General features: G+C 56.5%; 1 protein-coding gene across 1 annotated transcript in view; it reads left to right on the forward strand.

Annotated features, from left to right (window-relative positions):
* Positions 1–407: 407 nt before the first annotated feature.
* The window catches only part of LOC144668872 (mitochondrial adenyl nucleotide antiporter SLC25A24-like), a 67,060-nt gene continuing 50,746 nt past the window's right edge, over positions 408–16,721 (forward strand). The window contains exon 1 of the mRNA XM_078531310.1: positions 408–946. Within this exon, the coding sequence (XP_078387436.1) occupies positions 749–946 (198 nt within the window). The 5' untranslated portion in view covers positions 408–748. The remainder of the gene's footprint in view (positions 947–16,721) is intronic.

The raw sequence follows: 16,721 nt of genomic DNA on the forward strand, positions 1-16,721 counted from the left end.
CTCCTCTCTCCCCACTCAATCCCTCTTCCTCCTTCCTCTCCCCATCCCACCTCCTTCTCCACCCCCTCCCTCCCCTCCTCCTCCCTCCCTTTTCCCCCATACCTCCTCCTCCCTCCCATCTCCCATCCAACACCCTCTCCAGCTCTTCTCCTACTCCCCATCCCGCTCCTCCCTCCCATCCCAATCTCTTGCCCTCCTCCTTTCCCTTTCCCTCCGTCTCCGCTGTATGCTTCTCGAACCTGGCCTTTTCATTGTTCTGATTAAATTGTGAACATACCGTCGAATGGTCCAGCACCAGAAGGAGGCCATTTTCAGACAAATGCCCTTATCGAACAAGATAGAGGTGGCAGCCACTCATAAATCCCTAAAACTGAGCTATCGAGGCTGCCCTGCCATGTCGAAGAGATGAGGTAGGAGGTGACACTAAACAGTGGGTTTAGCTTTGAACATTCTCTGCCGGTGTTTTAACTGTACACCAGCAGCTTCCTCCTCTGGATGTTGCTAGTAACTGTTGCAGCTAATTACTGTTTTGTGGGTGGGTTCTGAGTGTTTGTCAGATGGGTTGATTTCGCTTCGAGAAATGGTAATGTCAGTCCTTGATAATCTCTGTCCAGACTCAAGGGAGACCTGCGACCTCCGTGGCTTCTCTCTGATCTCCAGTTCATGCGAAACCTCGAAGCTCCCTCCCTCACCAGGATTATGCGCTGCATTTCACCAGGAAACGTGTAGCCAGCTGTGAGCTGCAGAAATGGGGAAACCTTTCTGGAGTCGGAGACTAACCCCTGCAGAAGGTGGCGGCGAGGAGGAACGAGACGTTGAAAGGGAGAAGAAATGGGCTGAGCTATTTCAGCAATTCGACACTAATAAGGATGGGCATGTGGACATGGCTGAGCTGGGAGAAGGGCTGAGATCGATGGGCCTCCTAACAACAGCTGACACTGAGAAGGCACAGTATATTTCATTTCATGTTTTATTTCTGCCCGTGGCATTTAAATACAGAATCAACCCAATCTCTTCATCTTCCTGGGGAACCATCCCTGTCATCATCTGGGAGCACAATTAGAAACTTGTTCCCGATGTGACTGGTTATTTGGTAATAAGCAGAGGCATTGTAAAAACCTCCGCACACCAGGTAAACACAGGAGGGAGGTTTAGATGCTATAGTTTATAATAACACACCCATGTCCTTCCTGTCCGCTCTCTCACTTTCCAACCTTTATAAACTCCACTTCACTCAAATCCCACAACCAAACTGACGCCAAGGCCTGTTCACCATCAGCCTGTGTTCTCCCACCTACAATGAATGTTGGTCATGGCGGCTCCGCCTCAATTTAAAGATTGTCATCCTCCCCCTGGTAACCTCCTCCAGCCCTGCAACCCATCTCTGCACAAACCCCGATCTCCATCGCATCCTGACTGGTGGCCGTGCTTTCAGCTGCCTGGACCCGAAGCTCTGGGAATCCCTCCCTAACCTGCTCACCTTCTCTTTCCTCCTTAAGGATGCTCCTTAAGACCTCCCCCTTTGACCAAGCTTTTGGTCACCATGTCTCCTCACATGTCCCGCTGTCACAGTTTGTTTGTCAACATTCCTGTGAAGCACCTCGGGATGTTTCACTGGGCTGGAGATGCTGTATCCGGGCAAGATCTTGTTGCTGGACTCTCACCCCTCCCCACGCTGAGCTATGGCCTGGGTACAGGTGTTGTGGAGAGGAGTGTATATCGTATCTGTACTGTGTTATTAACCTCTCAGCACACTCACCCCCTGACCTTCCAGCACATAAACGATGTTAAGACACTGCAGTAATCTGTTTAGGAGAGGGCGTTGCTGAGCTTCTTACTGTGGATGTTAACGTCTGACCCAAAATAGACTCACTGCCCTTGTGAACTGAGAGCAACTTTAACAGAAAATGACACTCCCTTTAAATTAAACCAGCAAGTCAATGTTTAATATCCAAGTATTTGGTGAGTTAAATGGGTGACAGCTCCCGACTCCAGCAGAAAGGGACGGCCTGTGAGGGAATCAATGCTTCTGATTGAGGCAGAGGTAAGGGTTACAATTGTCACATCTCTGTGCTCACACCAGCCCACATCCCGTCACACCAGCCCACACCCCGACACACCCCGTCACACCCCCCCCACACCCCGTCACACCCCGTCACACCCCCCCACACCCCGTCACACCCCGTCACACCCCCCCACACTCCGTCACACCCCGTCACACCAGCTCACACCCCGTCACACCGGCCCACACTCCGTCACACCGGCCCACACTCCGTCACACCCCGTCACACCGGCCCACACTCCGTCACACCCCGTCACACCAGCTCACACCCCGTCACACCAGCCCACACCCCGTCACACCCCCCCACACCCCGTCACACCCCCCCACACCCCGTCACACCCCCCCACACCCCGTCACACCCCCCCACACCCCGTCACACCCCCCCACACCCCGTCACACCAGCCCACACCCCGTCACACCCCCCCACACCCCGTCACACCCCCCCACACCCCGTCACACCAGCCCACACCCCGTCACACCCCCCCACACCCCGTCACACCCCCCCACACCCCGTCACACCAGCCCACACCCCGACACACCCCGTCACACCCCCCCACACCCCGTCACACCGGCCCACACCCCCCCACACCCCGTCACACCGGCTCACACCCCGTCACACCGGCCCACACCCCGACACACCCCGTCACACCGGCCCACACCCCCCCACACCCCGTCACACCGGCTCACACCCCGTCACACCGGCCCACACCCCGACACACCCCGTCACACCCCCCCACACCCCGTCACACCGGCTCACACCCCGTCACACCGGCCCACACCCCGACACACCCCGTCACACCGGCCCACACCCCCCCACATCCCGTCACACCGGGTCACACCGGCTCACACCCCGACACACCCCGTCACACCCCCCCACACCCCGACACACCCCGTCACACACCCCCACACCCCGTCACACCGGCCCACACCCCGACACACCCCGTCACACCCCCCCACACCCCGTCACACCCCGTCACACCAGCTCACACCCCGTCACACCAGCTCACACCCCGTCACACCAGCTCACACCCCGTCACACCAGCTCACACCCCGTCACACCCCCCCACACCCCGTCACACCAGCTCACACCCCGTCACACCGGCCCACACTCCGTCACACCCCGTCACACCGGCCCACACTCCGTCACACCCCGTCACACCGGCCCACACTCCGTCACACCCCGTCACACCGGCTCACACCCCGCCACACCCCGTCACAGCCCCCCACACCCCGTCACACCCCCCCACACCCCGTCACACCCCCCCACACCCCGTCACACCCCCCCACACCCCGTCACACCCCGTCACACCGGCCCACACCCCGTCACACCGGCCCACACCCCGTCACACCGGCCCACACCCCGTCACACCCCCCAACACCCCGTCACACCGGCCCACACCCCGTCACACCGGCCCACACCCCGTCACACCCCCCAACACCCCGTCACACCGGCTCACACCCCGCCACACCCCGTCACACCCCCCCACACCCCGTCACACCCCCCCACACCCCGTCACACCCCCCCACACCCCGTCACACCCCGTCACACCGGCCCACACCCCGTCACACCGGCCCACACCCCGTCACACCCCCCAACACCCCGTCACACCGGCCCACACCCCGTCACACCGGCCCACACCCCGTCACACCGGCCCACACCCCGTCACACCGGCCCACACCCCGTCACACCCCGTCACACCGGCCCACACCCCGTCACACCGGCCCACACCCCGTCACACCCCGTCACACCGGCCCACACCCCGTCACACCGGCTCACACCCCCCCCAACACCCCGTCACACCCCCCCGCATCCCCCCACACCCCGTCACACCGGCTCACACCCCGTCACACCCCCCCACACCCCGTCACACCCCCCCACACCGGCCCACACCGGCCCACACCCCGTCACACTGGCCCACACCCCGTCACACCCCGTCACACCGGCCCACACCCCGTCACACCGGCCCACACCCCGTCACACCGGCCCACACCCCGTCACACCGGCCCACACCCCGTCACACCGGCCCACACCCCGTCACACCGGCCCACACCCCGTCACACCGGCCCACACCCCGTCACACCGGCCCACACCCCGTCACACCGGCCCACACCCCGTCACACCGGCCCACACCCCGTCACACCGGCCCACACCCCGTCACACCGGCCCACACCTTGACACACTGGCTCACATTCTATCACACTGGTTCACACCCTGTCACACCGGCTCACACCGGCTCACACCAGCTCACTCCCTGTCCCACTGGCTCACACTCTGTCATGGTGACTCATACCTTGTCAAACTCTGTCACACCAGCTCACAGCCTCTCACATGGTCAGACCCTGTCACTCTGGCACACACCCTGTCACATCAGCTCACACCCTGTCACATCAGCTCACACCCTGTCACATCAGCTCACACCCTGTCACATCAGCTCACACCCAGTCACACCGGCTAGACTGCAAGAACTCAGCCTCACCTGGTCTGTCTTCGAGGCTATTTCCCCATTGGTCAGTCATCACCCGTAGGGGATTAGACAGTGAATGCTGGGAACTGTCTACCGCAGATCCACCCTGGGGGGGGTCACCACTCTCAGTCCAGCCACACACTTCCCAAACAGGCCACATGGCGTGAGAAGGGAGGGGAGATATCAGAAGTAAGCACCAGTGCTGCTTGTTCTATTTGAGAGAGAGAGACACGTAGTTCCCATTGTCACTTCAGCAGCCGTACCAGTTGACACCAGTGAGAAGGAGACCTGGAGTGGAGGTTAAGAAAAACTGAGACTCAATGGGGACAACAGGACATTCACCAGCAATACTCAGTGAGGAGCAGTCTCTCTCATCTTCGAGTCAAAAAGTTGGGAGCTCAAGTCGCACTCCAGAGACTTGAACACAATTTCCAGCTGTAAATCCCAGTGGCACTGCGGGAGCGCTGCACTGTTGGCGGGTCAGTACTGATGCAGTGCTGCACTGTCAAAGTGGCAGTACTGAGGGGAGGCTGCACTGTCAAAGTGGCAGTACTGAGGGGAGGCTGCACTGTCAAAGTGGCAGTACTGAGGGGAGGCTGCACTGTTGGTGGGCAGTATTGAGGGAGCGCGGCACTGTCGTAGAGGCAGTATTTAGAGGGTGCCGCACTCTTGAAGAGGCAGGACTGAGGGGGTGCTGCACTGTCGAAGAGTCAGTACTGAGGGGGTGCTGCACTGTCGGAGGGTCAGTACCGAGGGGGTGCTGCACTGTCGGAGGGTCAGTACCGAGGGAGTGGTGCACTGTTGTAGGATCAGTACTGAGGGAATGCTGCAATGTCAGAGGGTCTGTAGTGAGGGAGTGCCGCACTGTCAGAGAGTCAGTACTGAAGGAGTGTGGCATTGTCAGAAGATCAGTACTGAAGGGGTGCCGCACTGTCTGGGGGTCAATACTGAAGGAGTGCTGCACTGTTAGAAGGTCTGTACTGAGCGAGTGCCGCACTGTCGAGGGTCAGATCAGAGGGAGTGCTGCACTGTCAGAGGGTCAGTACTGAGGGAGCGCTGCACTGTTGGAGGGTCAGTACTGAAGGAGGGCTGCACTGTCAGACGGTCAGTACTGAGGGAGTACTGCACAGTCAGAGGATCAGTCCTGAGGGAGTGCCGCACTGTCAGTGGATCAGTACTGAAGGATTGCTGCACTGTCAGAGGGTCTGTGCTGAGGGAGTGCTGCACAGTCAGAGGGTCAATACTGAAGGAATGATGCACTGTCAGAGGGTCAGTACTGAGGGAGCGCTGCACTGTTGGAGAGTCAGTACTGAGAGAGTGTTGCATTGTCAGAGGGTCAGTAATGAAGGAGTGCTGCACTGTCAGACGGTCAGTACTGAGGGAGGGCTGCAGTGTCAGAGGGTCAGTACAGAGGGAGTGCTACACTGTCAGAGGGTCAGTACTGAGGGAGTGCTACACTGTCAGAGCGTCAGTACTGAGGGAGTGCAGCACTGTCAGAGGGTCAGTACTGAGGGAGTGCAGCACTGTCAGAGGGTCAGTACTGAGGGAGTGCAGCACTGTCAGAGGCTCAGTACTGAGTGAGTACTTCCCTGTCAGACGGTCAGTACTGAGGGAGTGCAGCACTGTCAGAGGGTCAGTACTGAGGGAGTGCAGCACTGTCAGAGGGTCAGTACTGAGTGAGTACTTCCCTGTCAGATGGTCAGTACTGAGGGGATGCTGCACTGTCAGAGGGTCAGCAATGAAGGAGTGCCGCACTGTCAGTGGGTCAGTATTGAAGGAGTGCTGCACTATCAGAGGGTCAGTATTGAATGAGTGCTGCACTGTTGGGGAGGCAGTACTGAATGAGTGCTGCACAGTCAGAGGGTCTGCACTGAGGGACTACTGCACTGTCAGAGGGTCAGTACTGAGGGAGTGCTGCATTGTCGGAGGGTCAGTACTGAGGGAGTACTGCACTGTAAGAGGGCAGAACAGACAGAGTGCTGCACTGACAGAGGCTCAGTGCTGAAGGAGTGCCGCACTGTCAGTGGGTCAGTACTGAAGGAGTGCTGTACTTTCAGAGGGTCTGTACTAAGGGAGTGCCGCACAATCAGATGGTCAGGACAGAGGGAGTGCTGCATTGTCAGAGGGTCAGTACTGAGGGGTGTTGCTCTGTCAGAGGGTCAGTATTGAGGGAGTGTCCCACTGTCAGAAGGTCAGTACTGAGGGAGTGCCGCACTGTCAGAGGGTCAGCACTGAGGGAGAGTTGCACTGTCAGAGGGGCAGAACTGAGGGAGTGCTGCACTGTGAGAGGGTCAGTATTGAATGAGTGCTGCACTGCTGGGGAGGCTGTACTGAGGGAGTGCAGCACTGTCAGAGGGTCAGTACTGAGGGAGTGCTGACCTGTCAGACGTTCAGTACTAAGGGAGTGCCGCACTGTCAAGGGGCAATACTGAAGGAATGATGCACTGTCAGAGGGTCAGTACTGGGGGAGCATTGTACTGTTCGAGGGTCAGTACTCAGGGAGTGCTGCATTGTCGGAGGGTCAGTACTGAGGGAGTACTGCACTGTCAGAAGGCAGAACAGAGGGAGTGCTGCACTGTCAGAGGCTCAGTGGTGAAGGAGTGCTGCAGTGTCAGAGGGTCAGTACTGAGGGAGTGCTGCATTGTCAGAGGATCAGTGCTGCGGGAATGCTGCACTGTCAGAGGGTCAGTAAGGAAGGAGTGCTGCACTGGCAGAGGGTCAGTACTGAGGGACTGCCGCACTGTCAGACGGTCAATACTGAAGGAATCTTGCATTTTCAGAGGGTCAGTACTGAGGGAGTGCTGCACTGTTGGAGGGTCAGTGCTGAGGGAGTGCTGCATTGTCAGAGGGCCAGTACTGAGGGAGTGCTGCACTGTCAGACGGTCAGTACTGAGGGAGGGCTACAGTGTCAGAGGGTCAGTACTGAGGGAGTTCTGCATAGTCGGAGGGTCAGTACTGAGGGAGTACTGAACTGTAAGGGGGCAGAACAGAGGGAGTGCTGCACTGACAGAGGCTCAGTGGTGGAGGAGTGCCGCACTTTCAGAGGGTCAGGACAGAGGGAGTGCTGCATTGTCAGAGTGTCAGCACTGAGGGACTGTTGCACTGTGAGAGGGTCGGTATTGAATGAGTGCTGCACTCTTGGGGAGGCAGTATTGAGGGAGTGCCGCACTGTCAAGGGGCAATACTGAAGGAATGATGCACTGTCAGAGGGTCAGTACTGGGGGAGCGTTGTATTGTTCGAGGGTCAGTACTCAGGGAGTGCTGCATTGACGGAGGGTCAGTACTGAGGGAGTACTGCACTGTAAGGGGGCAGAACAGAGGGAGTGCTGCACTGACAGAGGCTCAGTGGTGAAGGAGTGCCGCACTTTCAGAGGGTCAGGACAGAGGGAGTGCTGCATTGTCAGAGGGTCAGCACTGAGGGAGAGTTGTGACTGTCAGAAGGTCAGTACTGAGGGAGTGCTGCACTGTCAGAGGGTCAATACTGAGGGAGAGTTGCACTGTCAGAGGGTCAGTACTGAGCGGTGCTGCACTGTCAAAGGGTCAGCACTGAGGGAATGCTGTACTGTCAAAGCAGCAAGACTGAGGCAGTGCTGCACTGTCGAAGGTTCAGTAGTGAGGGAGTCCTGCCCTGTCAGGGGGTCAGTACTGAGGACTGTTGCCCTGTCAGATGTTCAGTACTGAGGGAGTGGTGCACTGTAGGACGGTCAGTCCTGAGGGGATGCCGCACTGTTGGAGGATCAGAATTGAGGGGGATGCTGCACTGTCAGAGGGTCTGTTCTGAGGGAGTGCTGCACTGTCCGAGGGTCAGTGCTGAGGGTGTACTGCACTGTCCGAGGGTCAGTGCTGAGGGAGTGCTGCACTGTCCGAGGGTCAGTGCTGAGGGTGTACTGCACTGTTGAAGGGGCATTATTAAGGGAGAGTTGCACTGTCAGAGAGTCAGTACTGATCAAATGCAGCACTGTTCAAGAGGCAGTATAGAGGAGGTGCTGCACTGTCGAAGAGGCAGTCCTGAGTGGGTGCTGCACTGTCGAAGAGGCAGTCCTGAGGGGGTGCTGCACTGTCAGAGGGTCAGTTCTTTGGGTGTTCTGCACTGTTGAAGGGGCATTATTGAGGGAGAGTTGCACTGTCAGAAGGGCAGAACTGAAGGAGTGCCGCACTATCAGAGGGTCAGTACAGAAGAAGTGCTGCACTGTCAGACGGTCTGTACTGAGGGAGTGCTGCACTGTCAGAGGGTCAGAACAGAGGGAGTGCTGCATTGTCAGAGGGTCAGCACTGAGGGAGAGTTGCACTTTCAGAGGGTCAGAACTGAGGGTGCTCTGCACTGTCGGAGCTCAGTACTGAGGGGGTGCTGCACAGTCAGAGGGTCAGCACTGAGGGAGTGCTGTACTGTCAAGCGGCAGAACTGAGGGAGCGCTGCACTGTCAGCTCAGTACTGAGGGGGTGCTGCACAGTCAGAGGGTCAGTACTGTCAAAGCGGCAGGACTGAGGGAGTGCTGCACTGTGAGAGGGTCAGCACTGAGGGGTGCTGTACTGTCAAAGCGGCAGGACTGAGGGAGTGCTGCACTGTGAGAGGGTCAGTACTGAGGGACTGTTGCACTGTCAGAGGGTCAGTATTGAATGAGTGATGCAATGTTGGGGAGGCAGTACTGAGGGAGTGCTGCACTGTCAGAGGGTCAGTACTGAGGGAGTACTGCCCTGTCAGAGGGTCAGTACTGAGGAAATGCTGCACTATCGACGAGGCAGTACTGACGGGGTGCTGCACTGTCGAATAGGCAGTACTGAGGGGGTGCAGCATTGACGGAGGGGCAGTACTGAGCGAGAGCTGCACTGTCGGAGGGTCAGTACCAAGGGAGTGCTGCATTGTTGGAGGGTCAGTAGTGAGGGAGTGCTGCACTATTGGGGGGCAGTATTGAGGGAGTGCGGCACTGTCAAAGAGGCAGCATTGAAGGGGTGCTGCATTGTCGAAGAGACAGTATTGAGGGGGTGATACACTGTCGAGGAGGAAGTACTGAGGAGGTGCTGAACTGACGGAGGGTCAGTACCAAGGAGTGCTGCATTGTTTGAGTGTCAGTAATGAGGGAGTCCTGCACTGTTGGAGGGCAGTATTGAGGGAGTGCGGCACTGTCAAAGAGGCAGCATTGAAGGGGTGCTGCACTGTCGAAGAGGAAGTATTGAGGAGGTGCTGCACTGTCGAAGAGGCAGTATTGAGGAGGTGCTGCACTGTCGAAGAGGCAGTATTGAGGAGGTGCTGCACTGTTGAAGAGGCAGTATTGAGGAGGTGCTGCACTGTCGAAGAGGCAGTACTGAGGAGGTGCTTCAGTGTAGAAGAGGCAGTATTGAGGGGGTGCTGCACTGTCGGAGAGGCAGTACTGAGGGGGTGCTGAACTGTTGGAGTGTCAGTACCGAGGGAGTGATGCAATGATGTAGGGTCAGTACTGAGGGAGTGCTGCACTCTCAGTTGGGCAAATTGAGGGGATGCTGCACTGTCAGAGGGTCAGTACTGAGGGAGTGCTGTACTGTCAAAGCGGCAAGACTGAGGGAGTGCTGCACTGTCAGAGGGTCAGTACTGATGGAGTGCTACACTGTCAGAGGGTTTGTACAGAGGGAGTACCACACTGTCAGAGGGTCAGTACTGAAGAAATGCTGCACTGTCAGACGGTCTGTACTGAGGGAGTGCTGCACTGTCAGAGGGTCAGCACTGAGGGAGTGCTGCACTGTCAAAGCGGCAAGACTGAGGCAGTGCTGTGCTGTCAGAGCGGCAGGACTGAGGCAGTGCTGCACTGTGAGAGGGTCAGTACTGAGTGTTGCACTGTCAGAGGGTCAGTACTGAGGGAGTGGTGCACTGTAGGACGGTCAGTAATGAGGGGATGCCGCACTGTAGGAGGGTCAGAACTGAGGGGGGTGCTGCACTGTCAGAGGGTCAGTATTGATTGACTGCTGCACTGTCAGAGGATCAGTACTGAGGGAGTGCTACACTGTCAGAGGGTCAGTACTGAAGGAGTGTTGTACTGTCAGAGGGTCAGTACTGAGGGAGTGCCGCACTGTCAGAGCGTCAATACTGAAGGATGATGCACCGTCAGAGGGTCAGTACTGAGGGAGTGCTGCATTGTCAGAGGGTCAGTAGTGAGGGAGTGCTACGCTGTCAGAGGGTCAGTACTGAGGGAGTGCTGCACTGTCAGAGAGTCAGTACTGAGGGAGTGCTGCTTTGTTGGAGGGTCAGTAGTGAGGGAGTACTGCACTGTCAGAGGGCAGAACAGAGGGAGTGCTGCACTGTCAGAGGGTCAATACTGAAGGAATGATGCACTATCAGAGGGTCAGTACTGAGGGAGCGCTGCACTGTTGGAGGGTCTATACTGAGGGAGTGTTGCACTGTCAGAGGGTCAGTATTGAATGAGTTTTGCACTGTCAGACAGTCAGTACTGAGGGAGGGCTGCAGTGTCAGAGGGTCAGTACTGAGGGAGTGCTACACTGTCAGAGGGTCAGTAATGAAGGAGAGTTGCACTGTCAGCGGGGCAGAACTGAAGGAGGGCTGCACTGTCAGAGGGTCAGTACTGAGGGAGTGCAGCACTGTGAGAGGGTCAGTACTGAAGGAGTACAGCACTGTCAGAGGGCAGAACAGAGTGAGGGCTGCACCGTCAGCGGGTCAGTAATGAAGGAGAGTTGCACTGTCAGCGGGGCAGAACTGAAGGAGGGCTGCACTGTCAGAGGGTGAGCACTGAGGGAGAGTTGCACTGTCAGAGGGTCAGTACTGAAGGAGTACAGCACTGTCAGATGGCAGAACAGAGTGAGGGCTGCACTGTCAGCGGGTCAGTAATGAAGGAGAGTTGCACTGTCAGCGGGGCAGAACTGAAGGAGCGCTGCACTGTCAGAGGGTGAGCACTGAGGGAGAGTTGCACTGTCAGAGGGGCAGAACTGAGGGAGCACTGCACTATCAGAACTCAGTACTGAGGGGGTGCTGCACTGTCAGAGGATCAGTACTGTGGGACTGCTACACTGTCAGAGGGTCAGTACTGAAGGAGTGCTGCACTGTCAGAGGGTCAGTACTGAGGGTGTGTTACACTGTCAGAGGGTCACTACTGAGGGAGTGTTGTACTGTCAGAGGGTCAGTATTGAACGAGTGCTGCACTATCAGACTGTCAGTACTGAGGGAGTGCCGCACTGTCAGAGCGTCAATACTCAAGGAATGATGAACTGTCAGAGGGTCAGTACTGAGGGAGAGCTGTACTGTCAGAGAGTCAGTACTGAGGGAGTGCTGCTTTGTTGGAGGGTCAGTAGTGAGGGAGTACTGCACTGTCAGAGGGCAGAACAGAGGGAGTGCTGCACTGTCAGAGGGTCAATACTGAAGGAATGATGCACTGTCAGAGGGTCAGTACTGAGGGAGCGCTGCACTGTTGGAGGGTCAGTACTGAGGGAGTGCTGCACTGTTGGAGGGTCAGTACTGAGGAAGTGTTGCACTGTCAGAGGGTCAGTATTGAATGAGTTTTGCACTGTCAGACAGTTAGTACTGAGGGAGGGCTGCAGTGTCAGAGGGTCAGTACTGAGGGAGTGCTGCACTGTCAGAGGGTCAGTACTGTGGGAGTGCAGCACTATGAGTCGGTCAGTACTGAAGGAGTACAGCACTGTCAAAGGGCAGAACAGAGTGAGGGCTGCACTGTCAGAGGGTCAGTACTGAGTGGGTGCTACACTGTCAGAGGGTCAGTACTGAGGGAGTGCTGCTTTGTCGAAGGGTCAGCACTGAGGGAGTGCTGCACTGTCAGAGGGCAGAACAGAGTGAGGGCTGCACTGTCATAGGGTCAGTAATGAGGAGTGCTGCACTGTCAGAGGGTCAGTACTGAGTGAGTGCTGCACTTTCAGAGGGTAAATACTGAAGGAATGATGCACAGTCAGAGGGTCAGTACTGAGGGAGCGCTGCACTGTTGGAGGGTCAGTAGTGAGGGAGTGCTACACTGTCAGAGGGTCAGTACTGAGGGAGTGCAGCACTGTGAGGGTCAGTACTGATGGAGTACAGCACTGTGAGGGTCAGTACTGATGGAGTACAGCACTGTCAGAGGGCAGAACAGAGTGAGGGCTGCATTGTCAGAGGGTCAGTAATGAAGGAGTGCTGCACTGTCAGACGGTCAGTACTGAGGGAGGGCTGCAGTGTCAGAGGGTCAGTACTCATGGAGTGCTTTTCTGTCAGAGGGTCAGTACTGAATGACTGTTGCACTGTCAGAGGGTCAGTATTGAATGAGTGCTGCACAGTAGGGGAGGCAGTACTGACGGAGTGCAGCACTGTCAGAGGGTCAGTCCTGAGGGAGTACTGCCCTGTCAGATGGTCAGTACTGAGGGAGTGCTGCACTGTCGAAGCGGCAGTACTGAGGGTGTTCTGCACTGTCGGAGGGTCAGTACCGAGGGAGTGATGCACTGTTGTAGGGTCAGTACTGAGGGAGTGCTGCACTCTCAGTGGGGCAAACTGAGGGGGTGCTGCACTGTCGGAGGGTCAGTGCTGAGGAAGAGTTGCACTTTCAAGGTCAGGACTGAGGAAGTGCTGTACTGTCAGGGAGTCAGTACTGAGGGACTGTTGCCCTGTCAGATGTTCAGTACTGAGGAGGTGCTGCACCGTTGTTGGGTCAGTCCTGGGGGGGTGCTGCACTGTCAGAGGGTCAGTACTGAGGGAGTGCTGCACTGTCAGAGGGTCAGTTCTGTGGGTGTTCTGCACTGTTGAAGGGGCATTATTGAGGGAGAGTTGCACTGTCAGAGGGGAAGAACTGAAGGAGTGCCGGACTCTCCAAGCAGCAGGACTGAAGGAGTGCTGCACTATCAGAGGGTCAGTACTGAGGGAATGCCGCACTGTCAGAGGGTCAGTTCTGAAGAAGTGCTGTACTGTCAGACGGTCTGTACTGAGGGAGTGCTGCACTGTCAGAGGGTCAGAACTGAGGGAGTGCTGCACTGTCGGAGGATCAGTACTGAGGGAGTGCTGTACTGTCAAAGCGGCAGGACTGAAGGAGTGCTGCACTGTCAGACGGTCTGTATTGAGGGAGTGCTACACTGTCAGAGGGTTAGTACTGAGGGAGTGCCGCACTGTCAGTCGGTCTGTACTGAGGGAGTGCTGCACTGTCAGAGGGTCAGTACTGAGGGAGTGCTGCACTGTCAGAGGGTCAGAACAGAGGGAGTGCTGCATTGTCAGAGGGTCAGCACTGAGGGAGTGCTGTACTGTCAAAGCAGCAAGACTGAGGGAGTGCTGTACTGTCACAGCGGCAGGACTGAGGCAGTGCTGCACTGTCAAAGGTTCAGTACTGAGGGACTGTTGCACTGTCAGATGTTCAGTACTGAGGGGATGCTGCACTGTTGTCGGGTCAGTACTGAGGGGGTGCTGCACTGTCAGAGGGTCAGTATTGAGGGAGTGCTGCACTGTCAGAGGGTCAGTTCAGTGGGTGTTCTGCACTGTTGAAGGGGCATTATTGAGGGAGAGTTGCACTGTCAGAGGGGAAGAACTGAAGGAGCACTGCACTGTCAGAGCTCAGTACTGAGGGGGTGGTGCACATGCAGAGGGTCAGTACTGAGGGAGTGCCCCACTGTCCGAAGGTGAGTACTGAGGGAGTGCCGCACTGTCAGAGGGTCAGTACTGGGAGAGTGCTACACTGTCAGAGGGTCAGTACTGAGGGACTGCTGCATTGTCAGAGGGGCTGAACTGAGGAAGCACTTCACTGCCAGATTCAGTACTGAACGAGCGCTGCACTCTTGCGGAGGCAGTACTTAGGGAGTACTGCACTGTCAGAGGGTCAGTACTGAGGGGCTGCTGCACTGTCGAAGAGGCAGTACTGAGGGGGTGCAGCACTGTTGGAGGGTCAGTAATAAGGGAGAGCTGCACTTTTGGGTGGCACTGTCAAAGAGGCAGCATTGAAGGGGTGCTGCACTGTCGAAGAAGCAGTATTGTGGGGGTGCTGCACTGTCGAAGAAGCAGTACTGAGGGGGTCCGGCACTGTCGGAGGGTCAGTTCCGAGGGAGTGATGCACTGTTGTAGGGTCAGTACTGAGGGAGTGCTGCACTCTCAGTGGGGCAAACTGAGGGGGTGCTGCACTGTCGGAGGGTCAGTGCTGAGGGAGACTTGCACTGTCAGAAGGTCAGGACTGAGGGAGTGCTGCCCTATCAGGGAGTCAGTACTGAGGGACTGTTGCCCTGTCAGATGGTCAGTACTGAGGGAGTGCTGTACTGTGAAAGTGGCAAGACTGAGGGAGTGCTGTGTTGTCAGAGCGGCAGGACTGAGGGAGTGCTGCACTGTGAGAGGGTCAGTACTGAGGGAGTGCTGCACTGTCAAAGGTTCAGTAGTGAGGGAGTCAGGGGGTCAGTACTGAGGAACTGTTGCCCTGTCAGGTGGTCAGTACTGAGGGAGTAGTGCACTGTAGGAGGGTCAGTACTGAGGGGATGCCGCACTGTCGGAGGGTCAGTACTGTGGCAGTGACACACTATCGGGGGGTCAGTACTGAGGGAGTGCCGCACTGTCGGACGGTCAGGACTGAGGGAGTGATGTACTGTCGGAGAGCAGAACTGAGGGAGTGCTGCACTGTCAAAGGGTCCGTACTGAGGGAATGCTGCACTGTCGGACGGTCAGGACTGAGGGAGTGCTGCACTGTCAGAGGGCAGGACTGAGGGAGTGCTGCACTGTCAGAGGGCAGGACTGAGGGAGTGCTGCACTGTCAAAGGGTCAGTACTGAGGGAATGCTGCACTGTCAGACGGCCAGGACTGATGGAGTGCTGTGCTGACAGCGGGCAGGACTGAGGGAGTGCTGCACTGTCAAAGGGTCAGGACTGAGGGAGTGCTGTGCTGACAGCGGGCAGGACTGAGGGAGTGCTGCACTGTCAAAGGGTCAGGACTGAGGCAGTGCTGCACTGTTGGAGTGTAGGATTGAGGGAAGTGCGTCTTTCTTGTGCGACATTAACAAAAGCCCCACCGGGCCTCTCAGGTAAATTTAAAAGATCTTCCCATGTTGAAAAAGAACAGGGGAGTTCTCCCCCGTGTCCTGGTGCCAATATTTATCTGTCAACCAACATCATTAAAATAGATAATCTGGTTGGCGGGAGCTTGCTGTGTACAGATTGGCTGTCATCTGTGGGCATGAGACAGTAAAGAACTCACTGATATCTCATCCGCAAGTTGGCACCACTGAAAGCATGGCACTCCATCATATGAGACCCTCTGACAGTGTGGTACTTCCTTAGAACGGACCCTCCGACAGTGCAGCACTCCCTCAGTATTGACCCTCTGACAGTGTGGTACTTCCTTAGAACGGAACCTCCGACAGTGCAGCACTCCCTCAGCATTGACCCTCTGACAGTGCAGCACTCCCTCAGCACTGACCCTCCGATAGTGCGGCACTCCAGTATTACTGACCCTCCGACAGAGCAGCCCTGCTTCAGTATTTGACGCTCCAACAGAGCAGCACTCCCTCAGTCCTGACACTCCGACATTGCAGCACTCCCTCAGTACTGTCCCTCTGACAGTGCAATGCTCTCTCAGTTGTGAACTGAGGTATTGGTCTGGATTTTGGGGTTAATTCTCTGGAGTAGAATGGTCTGACTCAGAGGTGACTGTGTTCCCACCAAGTCACGGCCGAGCGTACCAGTTGGCAGCCCTGGGTCCATTTGGAGTAAATCTAGGTGGGAGCCAATGTGCAGAGTTCCTGGGGACCAGGCTGTAAGTGCAGGAAACAAACTGATGCTGATGATCCAAGTTGATGCTGTAATCCCAGAGATTGGCAGTGTGACAATGACATATTGGGAATCACTTTACAGCTACTTTTATTTTAGCTCTTACCAGTCACTGACTGAATGCAAACAATGTTTGCACCCTGCTCTGAACAGTTGTTGATATCTTTAAATGTCAGGGGATGCAACAGGCAATGTGAGGGGCTGTCCCATCAGGTGGACAGGCAGTATACCTGTGGTCCATCAGTTAATGGCAGTGGTCATAGAGTCATAGGGGTCTACAGCACAGAAAAAGGCCTTTTGGCCCATCAAGTCTGTGCCGGTCAAACAAGTACCTAACTATTCTAATCCCATTTTCCAGCACTAGGCCCATAGCCTTGTGTGCCATGGCATCGCAAGTGCACATCCAAATACCTCTTAAATGTTACGAGGGTTTCTGCCTCTACCACCCTTTCAGGCAGTGAGTTCCAGATTCCCACCATCCTCTGGGTGAAAAAATTCTTCCTCAC

Source organism: Cetorhinus maximus, chromosome 28 (genome assembly GCF_964194155.1).
Source record: "Cetorhinus maximus chromosome 28, sCetMax3.hap1.1, whole genome shotgun sequence".
NCBI classification, from domain to species: Eukaryota; Metazoa; Chordata; class Chondrichthyes; order Lamniformes; family Cetorhinidae; genus Cetorhinus; species Cetorhinus maximus.